Source organism: Bos indicus, chromosome 7, assembly GCF_029378745.1.
Source record: "Bos indicus isolate NIAB-ARS_2022 breed Sahiwal x Tharparkar chromosome 7, NIAB-ARS_B.indTharparkar_mat_pri_1.0, whole genome shotgun sequence".
Lineage (NCBI taxonomy): Eukaryota > Metazoa > Chordata > Mammalia > Artiodactyla > Bovidae > Bos > Bos indicus.
In genome coordinates, this window is record NC_091766.1 from 51,351,939 (window position 1) to 51,367,202 (window position 15,264).

Below are 15,264 nucleotides of genomic sequence, written 5' to 3' on the forward strand. Positions count from 1 at the left end.
GGGCATACATGGACAAGTTTCATTCCTGATTGGGGAACTAAGATCCCACAGCTGTGCTGCCAAAAAGTAAAAAGTAAAACTAAAATCAACATCTACAGTATTAGAAAAACAAAAACTGAAGTTGATTCAGTTCCATAGTCTTTGAGTCACTGTCCTGGTGTCCTGTATAGTTGTTACTCTAGGCCTTTCTCCCTATTTACTGGTTTTTAGACCAGAAGACAGAGTTTTAATGTTTCATTCTTGTTCGTATCTTGATAGCTTACTTCAGCTAAAGCACTTACATGGCTTGATTTCTTTTACCACAGTCCTTTAGCTCCCTGTTCACTATTACTTTTATGTTCAAGGTGGAGAATTTGCATGAACTATTCAACAGTATAATTTGGATTGTAAAACACTATTCTGCTTCTTTCTCATTTTTTGGCTTGCTTACTTTTAAAAGATTAAAAGATTACTTTTAATCTTGACTTACTTTGTTATCTTTGTTTTCCTGGCTTCCATGTCCAACCATTTTATTGTTAGAGAGTTGTTCCATGTCTATGAGAGATGACTGCGTCAGGTCAGAGTTTACAAAGGCCCTAATAATAGTATGTTTAGGTGGCAACACTGTGTTGGTTAACATGTCAGTATTGTTTTTTCTGTTTTTAAGTGAGAGAGAGAGAGATATATATATTTAATATATATATTTATCTATATATATTTTTAAAAATATATATATTTATCTCTATATATAGGAGTTTTTATTGTGTTTTATTTAAAAAAATTTTATTCCAGGTTTATTAAGATACATTTGACATACAACATTGTATAAATTTAATTTGGGATTATCATAATAAATTACTGAACATATATCATCTCATATACTGTGTGTTCTAAGTCACTTCAGTTGTGTCCAACCCTATGGACTATAGCACACCAGGTTTCTCTGTCCATGGGATTCTAAGGCTAGAATACTAGAGTGGGTTGCCATGCCCTCCTCCATCTCATGTAGACACAAAGTTAAAGAAATAGAAAAAAAAATTTATTTCTTGTCACATGATCTATTAGGATTTGCTCTCTTAACAGCTTTCATATATAACATACAGTGTGAATTATATTTACCATATTGTATAATACATTCCCAGTACTTACTTATAAGTCGAAGTCTGTGAAGAGTTACATTGATTTTGTGTGTTTGTGTTTTTCAAACCATTTGTGAAGATGGTGGAATCTTTCTATTTTCATCATGGCATGTTAATTTCAACACTAAAGCTTTGATACATTTGTTAACATAAAAGAAATACTTGTCATCTACAGAATTTTCCTTCACAAAGTTAAGGTTGGAAAGGGAGAATAATATATAAATTAGTATTCCTTCCTTGTCTCCAGCTCCTTGGCCTTTCATTTTAGAAGAGGAACTCAAGTAGTATTTCCCATAATAAACAACTGACATAGATGTTAGAGAAAGTAAATACATTCTAGTTGTATTCATGTAAAGATTTTTTATGATCTATTTTAGCATGTTATAGGCCTTCATTGCTGTTTGAAAATAAATCAACTAAAAGGTAGAAGTACCTGCAGAAAGCACCCTGTAATCCTGTATCTAAATGGAGGGCTACACTTAGGTTATTTAGAAAAAAGTCTTCATTAGAGATGCTCTGAACATTAGACAAGACCTAAATTTTCATTATAGCCATAAAACCACTGATCTTAAGTAAATAGTTGCTTCAATAATTTCATCTGTAAAATGAAATCTAGTATTATTTTCTGGACTATTTTACCCAAGTCATGTAAATATTGTTTCTTTGGTTCTGCTGAATGTGCTAGCAAATCACTGAGACTCCCTAGGCTTTTTTTTTTTTTTTTTTTCTTTCTTCCTCTTCTCCCCCCTTTCCTTTTTTTAATGAGGGGTTTGGACCAGAAGATCTTTAATGATGTGTGTTAAGGAATCTAATTTTATGTTTTTTTAAAGAACAAGTTAAGCAGCTACTTGTTTGGAGGTATTGAATGGACTAGATGAGTGCTTAGCCCAAGAATGTGTAAAGTGCTATAGGATTCTTGAAGAAAATGAAATTTTAGTTGCGACTCATCATTAAGAGCAGTGATATGTTACACAAATGATTCTATCTCTTGAAATCTTTGTGTATATTAAATGTATTAAATTATTTAATTTTGGATGGTGTTTATAGTTAATAATTAGCAGATTTAGCTTACTATAAAATATTTTAATAGATAAAAGTTGCCAATCCCTAGAAAATACAGTAACTTGGCAAGGCCACCCCAGTAAGGATTATTTGGCAATACAATGCTAAATCATTATGTCTTCCACCCTGTCTTTTTACTATCAATATTTTTTCCTATTTAAATACTGTCAAAGAAGTAGGAAGAGTTTCCTTGACATGAATTTTTAAGTAAATTGTTTCCTTAAGAATAAAATCTCCAGTTATCTTTGGAATTATTCAATTAAGAATTTATTCTTCTTTTCCTTCAGTTAAATTTTATTTCAGGTAGCAGAATAAACTTTTGTTACATCCTCTTCTCATCTTATGTGGCTTCAAACTTTTCAAAATTTCTTTAAGATACATATTCAGTGGCTGGGAATTTAGAAATACTGTTTTGCTTCAAGATGTTCACCATCTTGAAAGTAAGGGTGGAAGACAAGTTTTTCCAGGGATAAGATAGGACATGGTTTCTTTCTTTATGTTCATAATCTGCTATAGATGCAGTATCAAAGAAAATAAGTAGAACCAACCTAAAGAAGTGTAGTAGGTACACAATGTTGCTAATTCTGCATCTTTGCCGTATTGAGTAATAGTTGGTCTTACGCAAATCAGTTGTAGTTTTTCTTATTTTTTAAATAGGTAATGCCTTTACATGGTTCAAAACTTGTTATGTTTTAAAGTGTCTCATGGGCACCCAGTTTTCCTCTCTATTAGCAATCAGTGTTGTTCTTTCCTTCTATTCTTCTGGAGATATTTTATATAGATATGATGAAAAGTCACATATTGAAAGAAATACATACTCTAATTAATGCTTAGTGCTTTGTATAATTCCTTACTTAAATAGAAAATTGGTTTTTACTATACTGATTTTCTTTGTAGAGTTGATCATAGCTTTTAAGGTTTATTATTTTTAACATTGGAGTAAAAATTGAAGCACTTCTGCACTGAGTAAATTGGGCCCCTTGAATATATTGTAGTGGCCTGTCACTGATTTTCCTCCCTAACCATAGAAAGTAAGCTCTCTGACCTCTGTTGGCTTTTCTTAGACTATTCTACCAGCCAAATGAACTTTGGGGGAGGATTTCCTAGAATAGTTGAACTAGTGGAAACTGGGTATTTTGACTGTGGATATATTAGCACCCTCTGGTTTCTTACTTCTGGAAATTAAGATTTGATATGGACTTATCTTAAAAGACAAAAATTTTGAAAGATCAGTTTGTTATCTGTATTAAATCTTACAAAATAGAAATCTTCATAAGATTTTTTTTTAACTTGAGCAGTATGTTGTGTGTCTTTCTAGATATTTCTGTACACCCAAGCATGTATATATTCTGTGTTTGTGAGCTGTGTCTCTTTTTTATATGAATAGATTTGTTATCACGTATACTGTTCTGAAACATTTTTCTTTTTAATATAATATTTTTCCTATCAATCCCTAAGATTTCTCACTCTTTTTCACAGGTTTCCTGTGTGCTGTGTAATTGATTAACCACTTACTTATTCATAAACATTTGAGTTATTATAATCTTTAAATATTACAAATGGTGCTACACCAAATATTGTTATGTACATTTATATATCTTTGCTACTTTTGTGAGTTTATCTATAGGGGTAAATTCCTAGAAGTGAAATTGCTGGTTATCAGAGGGTCCACATCTAGAAATTTGATAGCTGTTGCTAAATTGTTCAAAAATGCTGAACCAGTCTACACTTCTGTTAGCAGTCGAGGTCTCCAGATTCTTAATTCTCCTTAAAATGAGTTAGATTTCTTCTGTCTTCCTTCCTTTCTTTTTTTATAATTTAATATTCTAATCTCTGATCATAGCCCCCATGTTCTTTTATCTTAAAAAATCACAATGTTCCAAGTAGCCCTGTTAGCTGCTCACTAATTGCTCCCAAAGCTTTGGTGAACTATGTAAAACACAGATATAAAGTTATTTCCTGGAGAAGTATTCAGACATCATGTACAAGTGCAAATTTTGAAATATTTTGTTACTTTCTTTTTAAAAAACTGATTTTTAAAAAATCTAATATTTAGACAATATTTATTAACTCCATTCTGAAGAGGAGATTGTGTCTTACATTATAGAATTTTCATGAGTTATTTTATTTTTACATTGTTATGATTTTACAACATTTATGTTCTGTTTTATGATCCTATTTCTCAAAGTTGTTTAATTGTATATTTAGGTGGATTCATTGTTTACCTTACTAGTCTTTCATATTATATAGATTCTGAATTCCTGATTTCCTGAACTTGACTCAAGTTTTGGCTGGCTGATATTAGTATTTTGTTTTGAATTTACTCTCCTCCACCAAAAAAGTTTACAGGTGTTTGCATTTTTAGGACTATTGTTTGTTGTATTTATAAATGAATGTGCGTGCGTGCATGCTCAGTCACTAAGTTGTGTCTGACTCTTTGAGATCCCATGGATTATTGCCCAACAGGCTCCTCTGTCCATGGAATTTCCCAGGCAAGAATACTAGAGTGGGTTGCCATTTCCTCCTCCAGGGAATCTCTTCCCAATCCAGGGTTCAAACTCGCGTCTTGTGTGTCTCCTGCATTGGCAGGCGGATTCTTTACCACTGACCCACCATGTAGCCATATATAGAATTATTGAATCACTGGGTTTTTTCCTCTCAAAATTCTAAGCCCTCTGTTCTATTATCTTCTGGTATTAAATATTGCAAAAGCCTGCTAGAATATTCCCCAGTGTATGTAAGTATATGTAAGCGACTTCTTTTCTGCCTGGATTATCATAAGATTCTTTCATTATATTAAATGTTTATGATTTCTCCAGGATGTATCTTGGTGTGTATTATTTTATAATAGTTTTTCCTGGAAAATCATGAATGCTTTCTATTTGAAGATTTTAGTTCATCCTCTTTCCTTTCTCCTTTTCTTTCTCCTCCTTATCATCCTTCTCCAGTTTTCTTCTAGTATCATCCTTCTTCCAGTTTTCTTCTTCTTCAGTTTTCTTCTTCTATAGAACACTTCTTTTTCTATTCTTTTTTCTCCTGGGACATTTATTATCCATATATTGAATCTCCCTTATTTGTATTATCTTTATGTCTGATTCTTTTCACTTCTTTTTTTTTTTCCTCTGTATTCTTTCTTAATAGGGATCATCCATCAGGGCCCTATTTTTTCTGCAAAGTTGTCGCTGCTTCTAATGTGGTTTTCATGGTTTCCTCATTACTTAGTATCTTCTGCTCTTCCAACTCACTTTTAAATTTCCTCTTGCTGTTATATCACTTTGTCCCACTGTTTAAAGCATTTGTATTCCCTTTAATTTTTTGAAAGTGTAGGGAATATTTGGGTTAAATTTTCTTTCTGTTTTTTTAAGAACTTCTTAATATGTTCTGTGTTGGATACTTTGTGCTTATCTATTCATATTTGAATGGGACTTGTTTTTGTTGAAACTCATATGTGGATGAGAAAGGAAGAACAAGTGAGCTTTAACAGTCAGCTTCTTCATATCATATAGTTGTCTCAGAATATTTTCTCACTAAATCTTTGCCATAGGAGCATGCACCTTCTTAGGTAAGCACATCTTCCAGGGTAGGAGGTAGGAGTGACTTAGAGTGAAGATTTCTCTAGGCCACATCTCTTTTATTTGGAGATATAGTTGACTCTGGTCAGTGATTGCAGTGCTCCTTGCTGTTTCTTCAGCTATATTCCTGTCTCATCTGCAAGAACTTTCTTCCTATCTGGAGTCTAAGATCTAGAGAAAATACAGATATTCCATCTCTCAAGTTCTTTCAAGTCTCCTGTTTTAGTTGAAGTGTGAGGACTGACTGCATTTATAATGGGAGGAGGAGGTACTACAGAACTGTTTAATCATCTTACAATACTTTCCCTACTTTTTCTCTCAGTTTCTGATATTCACAGATCTTTCAATTTAATTATTTCCCTTGGTTAGATATTAAGATACTGCTCTTTTTTTCCTGTAGTTTTAGTTGTATTTGAAGACAAAGGTATGAATTCTAGACATTTAGCAGAATTATGTCTGCATATGTTAAGGTTTATGTTAAAATTATATTGGTAGAGACCATATTATCATGCTGTTAAAGAAATAATACTCTGTTCATGAGATTATGGTCTCTATATATGGGAATCTTTTTAGCTGAAGATCCTAAGTTAACAAAGCCCAGCACCTGAAGTACCAGTCACAAGGTCTTCATGGCCAAATGTGATTTTCATTTTTGGAATTAGATCCGTGAGTTCTTCTTTTTCCTTTCACAGGACAAGCAGGAGGACATGAAGACTATTTTGGAGGGCATAGATCCGGCCAAGCATCAGGTGAGGGTGGCCTTTGATGCTTGTAAGCTACTACATAAAGAATAGATGATGTAGGTAACCAGAACTCTGGGTATCTGAATTCCAGCCAAGAAGTTCCAGGACCCTGCTGGGTGACAAAGGAAATACTCTTCAATTGAAAAAGATTATGAAGTTCCAATAAAAAGAGATTTATATTACTAGAGGTTTGCTTCCTTAGTATTCATCTATGTAGTATTCCTAAAAAACCTCTTAGGTGAAAATAGTTTTTCCTATTCAGATAGTTCTTTTGCATTCTCCTTTATTGAGAGAGTTAAGATATCCCTCAGTCATAAAGCCCTTTGTATTCAGCTTTGTTCAACAAAAGTCTGAAACTCAGATTTAGAGTGATACAGTGGATTATTTTTTATATAATCCTCAAACAACAACAACAAAAAATAGTGACACATTTACTAGCTGATGCCCTAATTTCTGTAAAATTAAAATTTTCTTAATATCCTCTCATGTAGCCTCATTCTGAAATTGTTGTTTATAAACAAGCATTTCTTTTCTTTTGAAAAAAATGTGTGGAATTTTTGCCCTAATGGTTTTAAAAGTCAAGCAAATTTAATATCCATTATAATTCAGAGAGATTTGTTTACACTCAGGAGCAGTACTTAATTTTTAAATTAAGAGTGAGTTGTGATTGTATCACAATTTAGGCCATCTAAAATAAATTTTTCAGTATCAAGCCACTTTTAATCATAATGCTTGTTAAGGATCACCTTTATTGGCTTTTGGAACAAGAAGTTGTTATATATTCATTCTATTTGGAATAGAGTAAATAAATTTCTTTCACAAAATATTAGGTGAAAATGTAAACTTTTGCTCAGTTTATGTAGTAACTCTGGCTCCTGTCAAGAATGTAAAACTGAGTGTTAGTTCACATAAAGTTATTTCTTTCTCTCTGGGTTTGTTAAAGGAAATGTGATTATAAATCTATCTCTAGCTGTAAGTCTTAAGACTTGGGATTTTTATTATTATTATTTATTGGAGGATAATTTTAAAAATTAGGTTTGCAGCCCTCCTTTTAGAGGTTCAGATTCAGCAGCTCTGAAATGGGGAGTCTGCACTTTAGATGATATACCAGGAGATTCTCATTAAGTCCTTTATATTCCATACTTTGAAACACTGCTATCTGTCTGTAGAGACTCTGCTGTCTATACTGTAGAGTCTGTAGATTATTCTGCATCATTGTTGAGTTCTGTTCTCATCTTTGCTTTATTATCATCCTTCCTCCATCCAAACTGAATGAACTTGGTTTTTGTCTTTGTTACATGTTTTTAGAAACTGAGCTAAATACAAGCACTAATATGGTGCCTCTTAATCTTTCTCCATCTCAGTTCTATTGAAGGATATGAATCTGATCAGTAACAAATTGCTAAGGTAATGATCAGTATACAGAGTAGTGGGTTGGAAGAGCATATTCACTAAGGGAGATGTAAGAATCCTTTAGTACATAACATAGTATAAACAATCTCCTTTTCCTCCCTCTGATTCTGGTCCTTACCCCAAGACATTGTCCACCTTCAACTCCAAGAAGCACTGTCTCTGTGATATAGTGACAATCTTGAACAAATACCTTGGGTGGCCCGGACTGTGGTTTTTAAGGAAATTGACTTATTTTAAAGGAAAAAAACCTTAATCTAAAATTTTTGTTATCTTAAGTCAAGTAGAAAAAAACTTGTACCTTTTTTCTCATAGTATTTATGCATCAGAACCAGAACTTTGCAGTACATTTTTTATGAAAAAAAGTGTAGCAGACTTGTAAGTTCTAAATATCTACTTATCAATATATTTTAAGTATTAGTGGTTAGTTTACCTTAATAAACTAAATAGGACCTCCCAGTTTTTAAATAACTTTTCACTAAGGAATAACATATACATATTTTAAGATTTTACTACTTAAAGCTGGAAAACTTTTATCAATTTTTTCTTGATCTCTAAACTGTGCAATACACAAAGCTCCTGATAATTTTTTTTTAAAGGCCAAAAAAATTTTCTCTTTCCTTCCTATTGTATGTTGAATTAATCCTGTCTCAAATTTGTTTAAATACAAGTAACAAATGACTTCCTTTCAAGAGGGTAAAGTCTCTTAATATATTTTGAAACCTCTCTGTTCTGTGTCAAGTACATAGATACAGTAAATAAAATATGGGAGGGTAACAAACTAAACTAAAAACATGTAGCTATACTCAGAAACAAGGTTAAAGAACTGTGGACTAAAAATGGACTCTGGATCTACAGTTGAAGCTATTTGGGGCTTGAATTTCATCTTTAAGGGAATAAGAACTGAATGTATCTCACATAGAGCAGGCCAATAGATTTAGTCTACTTGATTGAAGCATGAAAGTGGTACCTAATTTATTATTGCCCAGCTTGTGAAGCAGGGTGGGAAAAAAACTCAAAGAACTGCCCAGGATTACTGTTAGAAATTAGCAGATTGTTCTTCATAGAGGGAAGAGGCAAAGACAGCAGTGTAGCTAAGAACTTGGAGGACATCATTATTTGATATAGTGAGAAGAAAGAAGAACAGAAATAACCTCATGGGATAAGAAGCTTAAGTTGCCAGGTAAAGGTCTACTTCTGAAACGGACCAGATTAAGGTAACTTTCAGACCATCTGATGAGAAGGGATAAGTTTATAAATGGAAATAAAAGAAAAAAAAAACCAACTCCCATGCAAAATGAACTTTTTCAAATAAGAAAAATTGTAAAGCTCAGGAGCAAATCTACATCAAGAGAGATAGTCAAAATGCAAGCAAACAGCCAGCAAACTAGGAGAATATAGGCCCAAGAAAATTGAAATAAAAGACTTTAATCAGAGATTTTAAACATGCTTAAACTATGAACAGTAGCCATAAAAGAATGAGAGGCAGTGAAATAGGAGCTGATAATTATGAATTAAGGTCAGGTAGATATGAAATACTTAAACTTTCAGGTAAAAAATTTTTTGAAAATAAAAATGTATAGGATACAGATTCATGTTGATGTATGGCAAAACCAATACAATATTGTAAAGTAATTAGCCTCCAATTTAAATAAATTTATATTAAAAATGTATAGGATAAACAGTATGTTGGACAGTTGAATAAAGATTTAATCAAATGATAAATAAATACAGCACAAAAATAAAGAGATGGAAAATATAAAAGAGAAATTGAGAGAAATGAAATAGGCTCTACCATATATTTATTTGAAGTTGCTGAAGGAGAAAATAGAAATAGCAAGCAAAGGCAATGCTTGAAGAGATAATGATGGAGAATTTTCTAGAATTGAAACCTGACATGAGTCTTAGAAAAAAATCACTAAGAAATGCTTGAAGAGATACTGATGGAGAATTTTCTAGAACTGAAGGCTGACAGGAATCCTTGGTTGAAAAAATCACTAAGAAGAACAAATGAAACTGCAGAATTTTAAGGATAAAGAAAAAAATCTTAAAAGCCATTATAGGAAAAATGAATTATTCTCAAAGGAAGACCATTTACCTTTTTGACAATAGATTCTCATCAACAATAATAATTACAGAAAACAACAGAGGGTAATATCCTCCAAATATCAGAAGATAATAGCATGATACAGAATTCTGTACTCTGCTAGCATTCCAAAGAAGAAGACATACTTATATTTTCAGATGTAGATATTTTCAGATCTACAAAGAATAAAAGAGTTTACCACCTCAGACCCTTGCCAAAAGAACTACTAAAATATATGTACATCAATAAGAAGAAAAAAGAACCCTGGAGGAAGGTGTGGGATGCAAGAAGCCTTGGTAGGCACAGAAGCTGGTAAACTATAAATACAAATTTGTGAGTATAAAACTTAAATTTTTATGCTTAAAAACAAAGTAGTGCTAAAATCTAGACAGAAATAGTATGTAATTCAGCAGGATATGTTAGAAAGTTTAAAAACCGTGTTAGAATTCTTGTGTTGTTCTGGAGAGAATAATCAGGTACTGAATAACTTTAAAGAATCTTTTTTTTTTTTAAGAAAAATTTATTAATCAGAACAAATACAAATCTATTCAACTCATTTGTTAAAAGGGCAGAGAAGTTTGAATTAGATTCAAAATCAAAATCTAGTGAATTCTGTTTTCAGGAGAAAGAACTAAAGCAAAATGACAGGGAAAAGATTGACAAAATAATGGAAAACGTTATGTAAGACAATATTAATATCAAACAAAATGGAATTTTAAGCCAAAATTATTTTTAGAGATAAATAAATGCTCCTCCCATTAGTATAACAATCAGTCACTTATCAGTATCTTAACATCTACCCTCCAACTAAAATAGAAAATTATAGTTACAAGAAAATTAGTTCTACATTTCTGCTCATAGGATTTTTTTCCCACACTTCTCCATGAAACTGACAGATAAAACAATTGCTAAGAATAGAAAAATCAAGTTTGTTCTTATAGAGAGCTATAATTTTGTTTCCAATAAATATGGAATATATTTTCCAGTGCATTGAATATACATAAAAATGATACATGGTAGCCCACAAAAAAAGTTTTTAAAACAAACTTCTTCATGCTATGAACTACATTCTCTAATCTTTTGTAGTTTTAAAATTACAAATTGACAATAAAACCTTTTTAAAAATAATCCCATACAATTAGAAAATGAGGAAATATACTTTTACATAATTCATGAGTTTAAAAGGCAATCACAGTAAAAACTACAAAATAGTTGTTATCACCAAAACTACACATTAAAACTTGGGAGAGAGGATACAGCTAAAGTGGTCCCTAGAAGGAAAATTGTGTGTGTGTGTGTGTGTGTGTGTGTGTGTGTGTCTATAATGAAAGGAAGTGAATCTACTCAAAGAACAACAGCACAAAGAAGGAAGGATATAAGGTTAAAAAAAAGTTAATATTGAGTAGTAAACAAAAAAAGAGTTTAAAAAATAGGGGTAAACAGCAAAATAAAAGCTGATTTTTAAAAAATTCTGAAGTAGGTAAGACCAGCTTTTTTCAAAGGGGCAAAAGGCACAGATACATGGTATAAACTTAAACGGAGTTATAACTTTGATATAGTAGAGGACTAAATTTATAGGGCAGTATGAACAATCAGTTTGAATACTTAGATGAAATGATTGATTATTTTCTATAAATATAAATTATCAAAAATGATTCCAGGAAATTCCCTGGTGATCCAGTGGTTAGGACTCTGCACTTTCACTGACGAGTTCCCAGGTTCAGTCCTTGGTTGATGAACTAAGATCATGCAAGCTGCACTGTGCAGCGCAAAAAAAGGAAGTTCTAGAATCACATACCTTAATAAAACAATAACTTTTACAATTGAGTCAGTAGTTCAAAACCACCCATCTCCTAAAAGGGTAAGAGCATCCCAGAAGGATTTATCAGTGAGCTTTACCAAAAGTTCAAAGAATAGATAATCCCTTTATTTTTTAGTTTTCTTCAAAAGAGAAAGAAAAGTTAAACTGCACAGTATCTAACTTTGTAGCCTTGAAAAGTAATTTTGTTGCCTTGAAAATTAATTTTGTATATGCAGGGGAAAATCGTGATTTCTTTTCTAAAATTTTATTGATACTGAACAAATATTGGCTGAAATAATAAACCCAACATTCGTAAGTGAATAGTAGTACTATTCATTAAGTAGCCAGCAGACCTTCTAACAACATGGGGGTTAGGGATGCCCACCTGTGTAGTGGAAAATTTGCATGTAACTTTACCCATGTAATTCTGGTTTCTGCATCCCTGTGATCAACCAACCACAGATCATGTAATGTAGTACTTAGTTATCAACATATAAATGGACCCACACAGTTCGAGCCCCATGTTATTCAAGGGTCAACTGTATAAACAAATTTGATTTCTATCCTAAAAGAAAGATTTAGTGATCAGATATTTTGGGTCAAGTGATATAGGTTGTGGGATATACATTTTTAATTTTAGGACAAGAAGTGTAAATCCATTATAAAGTTGCAGCATTGTCTTATCAGCTGTTTCCTCAAACATAATTGTTCAAAACCAAAGGAATGGATGTATATTTATAGGGAGGAAAATAAAATAGGCAGCTTTTAACACCTTTTATTTCCAAAATTTTATTAATATGTTGAATTTTGAAATTTCAAAATTGAGGTGAGGCTCTTTGATTTCTTATTTTTAACAGCTATGGGAATATTTTAAATATACAGAATTAACAGTTAATTAAAAGTTTATTCTAAACAGGGCTTTCAAAATCTTTTGTCTTTGCCACTATTCATGGGATCTGGTTGCTTTGATGGATGTCACTGCCAAGCTTAAGAAATGAGAAAGCCTCCCCCCAAAAAAGGAAAAACGACATTAGTGTTGCCCACCCATGATCTAATAAAATGTATTATCTGATGCAGATAATCAATTTCTTAATCTAATTTTAGCTACTACTTTTAATTTATTGTTAACTTCTCTTTCTCTTATTTACCTAGTAGAAAATTTAAACTTCAAGCTTCATTTCTGTGAGAGGGAAGATTTGAGAGGTCAGTTATGCTTAGGTACCTTCTTGGTAAACAGTATTCAAGTACTTAATCATTTTAGATATTAGGTATATAATAGTAAGCAGAAATGGACATGATTGCTGTTCTTATGAAGCTTGCATTTTAGTGGTGGACATGTAACCCTAAATAGTTACACAAACTAATATGTGTTTGAAACTTAAAAAGGAGCAATTCGTAGAACTCTTTATAAGTTGATATTAGGAAAATTGATCTAGTTAAGAAGGTTCAGGATGATCTTCCTTGAGGACACAACACTTGAAACAATCAAGGATGAAAAGGAGCTAACAAGTGTTATAGGGAAGAGATAGCAGCTTAAGGAAAAGGGCCCTGAGACAGAAGGTAAATAGCAGTTGCTAAAGGGAGCACTTTCTTTCCAGTGTTTAGCTGATAGAATTCCAGTGTATAGTGTATTGACATGACTTTCTATGTCTTTCTGAGTAAGCTCTTCATGATGTGTATTCTGTTTTGTTTGAAGTTAATGGCCGGAATATTACATTTATCTACACTTGAATTTTCAAGTTCAAAATCCATTCTAAAACCACATTATTTTGGCATTGTCTATAGTTATGCATTCTTCATGTGTGTGTGTGTGTTAGTCACTCAGTCATGTCCAACTCTTTGCGACACCATGGACTGCAGCCGTCCAGGCTCCTCTGTCCATGGGCCCTTAGAGTTAATAAAGAATGGTTGGAAGCTATTTTATCATTCATTCTTCTTGCTGGTAAACTTCCTAGGAAGAACACAATCTTTCTGCTATTATAAGACTGCTTCTTTTGCCTTTGGCTGTTCAAGCATTTAATTTTACTCTAAAAAAATCTGCTCATTTGTGTTTTTCTTTTTCCTTTTCCCTTTACTCCTGAAATACCACAATGTTTGACTGGTTTCTCACCTTTGATACAACTCTTACTGGCTTCTGATATGATGTGATCCTCATAATCACCTCATAAAATTAAGGTTCCTTTTTCAGAGTTCAGATGAATAATTAGGGAAACAGTATTAGGGAAAAAAAAAATGCAGTTATTTCTTTTTGGGAATCAAACTAAACATAAGTCTAATTTTTAATGGTTACTGTTTGGTGTGCAAAACTGAACTTGCTGTTAGAAAGTTACACTAACTAGTGTGGACTGAAATTAATCCTGTATTTTCCAGGATTTGAGGTAGGTAACAGCAATGGTACCCCACTCCAGTACTGTTGCCTGGAAAATCCCATGGACGAAGGAGCCTGGTAGGCTGCAGTCCGTGGGGTCGCTAAGAGTCGGACACAACTGAGCGACTTCACTTTCACTTTCCACTTTCATGCACTGGAGAAGGAAATGGCAACCCACTCCAGTGTTCTTGCCTGGAGAATCCCATGGATGGAGAAGCCTGGTAGGCTGCAGTCCATGGGGTCGAACAGAGTCGGACACGACTGAAGCGACTTAGCAGCAGCAGCAGCATAAGTGATTGCATTGACTGAGTATTAAATCTTCATTATTTCTTATGTCATTGCTACTAAGTATTTAAGATGGATGGTTAATGAATTGGCACTAACGGATTATTTTATGTCTCTTTAGGAGCATGAATCTGAAGGTGGAAGAACACCTTTAATGAAAGCTGCAAGAGCTGGTCATTTGTGTACTGTGCAGTTTCTTATTAGCAAAGGTAAAGAAAGTACAAATGAGAATTTTCAAGAAGCTGCAACTTCTGTAAAAAGTTCCTAAACTGTTGTAATTTATGTTAAAGCTACTTTACCTGTAGTCTACGTATTGAATTCTAGTCTCTTATTGCTGTATATTCTTAGGAAGCAGAGTTCATAAGGTACTTTGCTGGAATCTTTATTAGTTTCAAGTTTGAATTTTCATCAACCAAACAGTATATACTTACTCCCAAAAGTTGGAAAAGTCAAATGTAAAATGTCCAGCTATGTATAGTAGATACAGTATTGTTCAGCACTTAAGGCAGTTCTGCTGGAAATAGGGAAGGATAGAGGGGAGAAAGTCTACTACCATTGTTTATGGTTTATATAGTTAAGTCAGCTGTATTAACAGCTTTAGAAATAATCTCATGTTGCTAATGTAAGGATGCTTATTGATGTACCTTGCCTTTCCCAAATGTACTTTCCCCTCCCCGCTAAATGTACTTTAATGTAAGTTAGGATTAGGTTCAGCTGGGTAGTTTTGAAAATTAAATAATTATTAGTTTCCCATAGGTTTATTTTTCTTTCATAAAATAAATCTGGTATTAAGGAAGAAGGAGGACCAAACATTGCTGT

The 15,264-nt window shown here is 32.7% G+C and overlaps 1 protein-coding gene across 11 annotated transcripts in view; it reads left to right on the top strand.

Annotated features, from left to right (window-relative positions):
• The window catches only part of ANKHD1 (ankyrin repeat and KH domain containing 1), a 112,585-nt gene that overhangs the window by 49,717 nt on the left and 47,604 nt on the right, over positions 1-15,264 (top strand). For 5 of the 11 annotated variants that reach the window (XM_070793692.1, XM_070793693.1, XM_070793697.1 and 2 more), the window contains exons 11-12: positions 6,445-6,501; positions 14,567-14,654. In XM_070793692.1, coding sequence (XP_070649793.1) covers positions 6,445-6,501; positions 14,567-14,654 — 145 coding nt within the window. Of the gene's footprint in view, positions 1-6,444; positions 9,318-14,566; positions 14,655-15,264 lie in introns of those variants that run through there. The other 6 variants (XM_070793694.1, XM_070793695.1, XM_070793696.1 and 3 more) reach the window with 2 other exon arrangements.